The 7,253-nt window shown below is 33.7% G+C and overlaps 1 protein-coding gene across 1 annotated transcript; it reads right to left on the bottom strand.

The window, feature by feature from the left end:
• Window positions 1–236: 236 nt before the first annotated feature.
• LOC134719698 (uncharacterized) lies at window positions 237–1,442 on the bottom strand. Its single transcript, XM_063582666.1, has 2 exons — window positions 1,094–1,442; window positions 237–759 (listed from the first exon to the last, which is right to left on the bottom strand). Exons 1-2 carry the CDS (start codon window positions 1,281–1,283, stop codon window positions 494–496), a joined length of 456 nt encoding a protein of 151 aa, XP_063438736.1. The 5' UTR covers window positions 1,284–1,442; the 3' UTR covers window positions 237–493.
• Window positions 1,443–7,253: the final 5,811 nt, after the last annotated feature.

Here is a 7,253-nt window from a genome sequence, read left to right as displayed (position 1 = left end):
AATTATAGTAAGACAATTCAGTGAATTGTAGCATTTCTGGTTTCTGATCATATTTTGTATGGTGGTCTCTTGGTGTGATTTATCTGAACAATGTAATACTATTTTTAAGAATAAAGAAAACATAGGGTTTACAAATTTTATTTCAGTAGATGTTCATGTCAACAAACAATTAAAACATAACAATGATTTCGTCATTCCATAATATCTAATATTTCTTATGAAAAATATGAGGCATATATAAAACACAAGCACATTTTAAAATCAAAGGTATTTTGTCATCATCTATAAGACTGAAAGCATGCAGATATGAATGGTCATTGTAAAAGCACACTTAAAGCATACATAGCACATTTAAAACACACATAGCACATACAAAACATACAAAACATACATAGCACATACAGAATTCTGAGTCATATCTGAGATAACATGCAAAAATGAATGTTATTGTCAAGGCAAGACGAGTATAAACATCGGCAGGAGCAATTAACAGCTAGTCATTGGACGGACCGTAGATGTTGCCACAATCACGAAGTAGACGGGATGCTGTGATATCACCTTCTGTGTACTGGTCCCATAACTTATGAAGACGACCTTCCAGCTCCTTGTAGCGTGTGCGTTGGTTCCTGAGGACCTGTTCTTCAGAAACTAAGCGGACTGTAAGAGACACAAGCTTGGCTTCACGATGAAGTGCTGGTACTAAGATGTAGAAGGCGGCATTAGCTTTCCCGATGTCAGAGTTGATTCTTGTGTGCCAACCTAAAATAGAATTAAATTATAAGAAATGATGTATTGTCATACATATATAAGCTATTTGCCTCATCACAGCAAAAAAAACCAACATGATTTATTATTAATATATGTAAAACTATATTGTTTAACCTCTATAAATTGTTACTTGCTTGGGGTTCTCTCATTGGCAATCGTACCATAACCTCCTATATCTATATAATTTATATTGCAGTAATCCTTGTTGGTAACGTCATGTGATTACATAGATATTAAATTCATAATATTCTTTACACTATATTAATACCATTAGTGTGATACGAAAATGAAATTCTTATGTTAAATAAAAATAGAAAATACATACCTTCAACATCATTGTTGGTCCTGATGCTGGTTTGAAAGATATTCCAGTTGCGTGGATGCCAAACGGTGTTGCAAAGCCATGTGTTGTCCACATATCTGACTAGTTGCTGCAGCTCTGGAGATGTAGCCCTTGGTGATAGTTTGTCGAAAGCTGGCTGGATGTCTGCAGCTGGTAAAAAGGGAAGTGTCATCAGCGAACGGATGTATCGATATTCAGCACCCCTGCTGGTGTACGTGGTCTTGAGGCCCAACTCTTGTGTCTTACGACACACTGCTTGGCCAAAGTGGAAGGCACAACCTTTGATGGTAGCTGTAGGGAATTCTTTGCGTATGGCTTTCCATGCACCTACAAAAAGTAATTATTCGGCGGATCCAGCCCCCCCTTTTTTTTTGTGGAAAAAAATTGGTTGATAATAAAGGGAATCATTGAAGCATGACTGGAGCGGACCCCCTCTTAGGTCAGTCAGCGGGCTCCCCCTTAGAAAAAGTTCTGGATCCGCCACTGTAGAACTTAATCCAGAGGAAAGTTAAAACATTGCTTTAACTGTACATTATTAAAATTGAACATGTTGAATATGTATATATCCAATTTAAGTTAATTAAAGCTGTAATCCATGATCACAAATTGAATGCTATGTTTACAATTGTTGAAAGCCATGTGCTTTTTTTGCGGGGAAAATGCGGACCCCCTTAACAGGAATCAGTTAAATTTCATTGTTACATTTATTTATAGACAGTAAAAATAATTTTGGCAATCATTTTGACTAACTGCTAAGATTTTATTATTCATGAAAAATTTTCTTCGGGTGAAACTGTATATACCTTAATTATCTACATCTGCAACAGTATTTTCTATCCAATATACAAGGAACATAAGCTACAAATTGGTCATTGTACTTTCAAATTATATACATTTTACAGACTAAAGAGGTATTGGGTGAAAGTAACTCATATCATGTATATTCATCATTTAACACCATTTGAATGCATTTAAATAAGTTGGTACGAGTTAGCAATGGTTCAAGTTTTTTTTTTTTTTAATGGTAAGAGTTGACAATGGTACAGGATAACTATAATTCGATAAAACACAATAAGTACATGGCTCATACACTTGTAACAGCGATTGGCTATTCTTTAAGTTGAGTGACTATTCAGATTGTTACATTTTGCATGTGCAGTTGAATTAGTTTAGAGAATAATACTATCCAGCTGTACCAGGGTTACCGGCCAAAAATGCCTGAGACTCGCGCATGTTTATGCTTTTTTCTTGGATCTATTTCTTTCCTCTTTGATCTTTTGAATTTTGGCCAAATCTCATGCATTTGTTTAATAAAAATTTGGCAGAACTGCTATACATGTGTCAATGAAAACTATGGCAATCGTATCCCTCAGAGCATTCTGCTCTTTGATTTTTTCATGTTGACCTCTTCTCCTTTGAAACTGCTGTTTCAATTTCAGCCGAACTTAGGCGAAATGAGTTTCAGAGTATCTAGTATAAATTTTGATATTCTATTTCCTTGTATGTCAAGAAACCATGGCTCCTATGGCTAAAATAGAACATAGGAGAAAATGATGTTTTTTTGCTTTTGGAGAAAATAGGACGATTCAAAGAACATGTAAATAAATTGAAAAGCCAAAATAATCCACGTGTAGTTAATAAATAAAAAAAACTGTTATGAAACAGACGCACATCTATGTATGATACTAAATACGAAATGAATACTGAGTGTCGGCTTCTGATGAGGGTTTACCTGGGAAATCTCCCGAAAGAACCCGAAACATTGCATATTAAATTCTTTAGAATTAAGCAACACAAAGAACGTAGTGTCAGGTCAGAAATATCGATACCATACCATGAATAAGTGGGATTATGGTCAATTTATAAAACTAATCCTCTCGTTAAGTTTTACTATTGTCCTGGAACTGTCTTTGATTCGGCTTTGTATCTCTTTTGTTGTTAGTTGCCAAATTTTGTGTATTTCTTCTGTGGCCCTATCTACATATATCTTTGATTCAGTTGTTATGAATTCCATATAAGATCTTCTCATTTCTGTGTTGAATTTTTATTTTTTTGCTGAAATAGGTCTGCCTCGTCCGAGCCAAATACTGGTGAAAAGGATGTATCCTTTAGTACTGCATATACTGGCAGTTCATCATCATGAAATCTTTATAAGTCTCTAACTAGGTTTGATATGTGATACATTTTAGATAACAAGTTATGATTTTTTTCCACACTGCTATCAATAAGTGTTTTACCTTTATTGTCCAGTGATATTGTTTGCCTTTATAAGCGGAGAATAAAGGCTTTTTTCCCTGGAGAAGAATTCTAATTTAGAAATAAAATGGCTTAAAAGTATTCCCAAAAAGACAAACTTTTTCCCCAAACAGAGCAGTCTCGTTAGTAATTGTACATGAATTCAAACTGAAAAAAAACTCATTTATTCATTTTTCGTGCCTGAAATGACTATATGTGCAGATTTGAGGGTCTATCTATGTGTCATTACTGACAAAAAGGAGTCTCGTTCCAAAGCAATGTTTGACTCTTGAAGGGGGTCTGTAAATTGAAGTTTTTGTCAAATTCTCGGTTTATTTTAAATTTCCCAATTTGACGAAAATGACGCATATCTTCCGAATAAAAAAATATATCATAAATTAGCTTGAAAAAAAAGACGGACCCAGGGTTACTTTAACTAAATAATCTCAATTAGTAGATTTTGTTTAGGTGATGGAGGTAAACTTTTCATATGAAAAATAAGGAGATTTAGTATTATTACCAAGATCCACCAGATTTCAAATGAAGTGAATGTTTGCAATATTGGACAGGCATAAGGCAAATGTATGGCCATCAACAATGAGAAAAAACAATGTCGTATGGCCGGCATGACGAAGACACTACAGGCAAAATTAAAAGCATCCATTTACGAATTGAGGTTGCTATGGAGACACACCGAAGTTCGTGACCAATTTTCTTTTATCCTTTTAAGCTCACCTCATCACTTGGCGTCCGGCGTCCGTCGTCGTTAACTTTTACAACCACTGGGCCAAATTAAACCAAACTTGGCCACAATCATCATTGATGTATCTTGTTTAAAAATTGAGCTCAATATAAATACAAAATATACAAAAGATACACAGTAGAAAAGTTTTGTGGACTTAGACTCGTGGTTGGTGTGTTACAATCCTGACAGCAGTGTTGCTTTCGAAAGTTTGGATAAACTCATAGATAAAAGGACTAAATATGGTTGTTGGTGGTAGCCAACAAATTACGTTCCATAAATGGTTGCTCATGATGAGGTTCCTTATTTGGTCCCATATTTTGTGGCAAAGGAGTCTTTGGTACAAGGCGTCTTGTTTTCTCCAGGGTAAACAGGTAGTTAGCCACCAAGGTTCTTCTCTGTTTAGCTTTCCATTTGGCACCCATATAGAAATCTCTTCTCATTAATTGTAATATCCAACCAATCTTTTACAGGTTTGGTTCCACTTTCCTCGGCATACCAATAGTCTGTAATATGTCAGTCAGCTCAAATGTTTTGTATGGAGCTGACCCCAAAGGCCACTGTTTCATCGCTAAGAAAACTCTGTCACCCTCTTTCGTCAATTTAATACAACTTTTAATCCCATCTAGACTGGAAGTCGTAGAGAATTTAACATGCTTTGTGATAGGTTGTGGTGTATATGATCTTTTAATCAGATCCAAAAGGCTTGGGATGGTTGTTGGGTTTTTTTTCTTTTGATGCTTTAACAGATGTCCTGCTGAATACCTGATCAACATCCTCATGGGTGTGACCCACAATGAGGAAAGTAGTTTATTCAGTTTGAATTGGGTAGTACATTATACAATATGATTTCATGAACAAATAATAATCTAATTGTCGAGTCTATATAAGTCACGATTCTATAAGATAACGCTTATTCTGTTTGAAATGTTCTAACGTAAAAAAAAAAATGACGGACAAAACAATGTCAAGTGACTAAATATTGACGGACAGCAGTTTGCCGAAGATGACGGACAAATGTAGCAGACGTTATATTTTGACAGAATGAATCAAAAAGTGTTCACGAAGATACTATTTATTATTCAATAAAAATGTTTTTCATGGGTCAGCCGCATCATGCCCTCAGAAGAAATACTTTTAAATGTCAACAACTACTAGTAGTTGAAATCTATGAAAAAGTCTGAAAAATGACAATGAATCAATAAAATAAAAGAAATAAAAAAAAAAATTAATCATAGTTTTATAATTACAATTTCAAAAAGTGGGAATTTAAAATTCTATTTATGACACCTTATAAAAGTCATTTCAGAGATGAATTCGCTAATAATTATCATTGCATTCAAAAGGTTCTTTCAGGGTACATTAAACCCGTATTATGAACAAAAGAGCATAAGAACTTTGTTGATTTAATGTTACGTAATTAAAATATATGATACTATTATTTTTTTTCAGGATTACCCACGAACACACATTTTGAAGGTTATACATTCTAATAAAAATCTTCATGTGATGAACTTTTGGTTTTGAACTATGCTTTTACCGTGAAAGACGTAGAAAATCATATCATTTCGCATTTGACGATTTCTGGATACAGGATTTGTCCTAGCACATTCCTCCTCAATTGCAAAGCAGATATCATTAATTACCCACCAATCTTTAGATTTCTTCTTGTTTGTAAAATATCTAATTAATGGGCAACTGGTAACCTAAAATAAAATTTAAAAAGGTATTATATTAACATGAAACAAAAAGACTGAAAACAGAATATTTCAAGATATACAGATTTATCATGTTCATACATATATATTTACATGTAATTTAACGCTTTATACGTGATGACGTGATAAATAAAAATGGAGACGATGACAAATAAAGTGAAAGAAAGTAAGCTTAAATTGCGGAAATGATTGAAACAATAACGGGAGTTAGCAATACAAAATGCACAAGGTAGCACTATATTTTGAGCAAGTATTAATTGATAAAAGACATAGCAGCAAGAATAGTATGAGCGTCACATGCTTAACAATTCAATCCTGCAATTGACAAGAATAAATTAAATAGGGTAAAGGAGAGTTAAATTATGATGCATTTTGTTATATTAATGGATCCTCAATACATTTGTCCATGTTTCATTCTAGAAACTTGCAACTACTGGATAATTTCTGCTTCTATGTGAAACAAGAATGTGTGTGGTTTTTTTTATAGCTGTCACAAATCAAGAAACTAGAAACCAACACTTAACTATATGAACATAGTTTTATCAAACTAAAGCTTAAAAAGACGTCAATCTAGACACCAACATTACTAAAACTTACTAACATGCAACAAACTGAAAAGTTTAATTTGAAGTTGATGATTGTGATATATAATACCAAATGATTGTTTTAAATATATAACAGTTACTTGATTTGCATTCCTTGAACTTAACAGTATACGTCTCTAAACATTTACCATTATTTGCTTCTCTAGAATTTTAAATATAAATCTGATTGGGTCGGCTTGTAACTGATACAACTGCGTTATATATTACATTTTGTCACATTGAATTTACCTTTCAGGATTCTGCTGCAGTTTCATACCATCTGCCATGTTTCCAATATCATCATCCTTTTGGCTTTTCTGAAAGCCAATGATAAGTTTGAAGAAACATGGCTTTTCTGTTACATATTGAGCGAAGAAAATGAATTTTTTGTCTGTTGCAAATCGATTATCAGCTGAAAATAATCTGGCATTAAAGTATTTTGCTTGTGATAATTTTACTTCTCTGTCTTCAAAGAGTCCAAAATGTCCATCTTGTAAAATTGATGAAAAAGCCATAGCATCAGAGCATCCGAAGGGAAAAGAAATGGAATCCAATGGACAATGTGGCAACAACTAGAAGACTTTGATTTTGCAGATAATATAGCCCTAATATCCAGTACACAACAACAAATGCAAGAAAAAACAACCCTTCTCTCTTCAACATCTATAAAGCTTGGACTCGAACCAAACGAAGAAAAAACAAAACTTACGAAGAGTAACACCAAAAGTAAACAACCAATAAAGTATGGTGGCTGTATGGTCTTGATGATTGTGGCAACCTCATCGATTCTCTTCCCAATGTAATATGGTTCTTTGCTGTTCTTTAAATGAAACCACAAACTCATAAGTTTCTTAAAGATGCCC

The sequence above is a fragment of the Mytilus trossulus genome, chromosome 5 (assembly GCF_036588685.1).
Source record: "Mytilus trossulus isolate FHL-02 chromosome 5, PNRI_Mtr1.1.1.hap1, whole genome shotgun sequence".
Classification (NCBI taxonomy): Eukaryota; Metazoa; Mollusca; class Bivalvia; order Mytilida; family Mytilidae; genus Mytilus; species Mytilus trossulus.
This window is presented reverse-complemented; position numbering and strand designations above follow the sequence as displayed.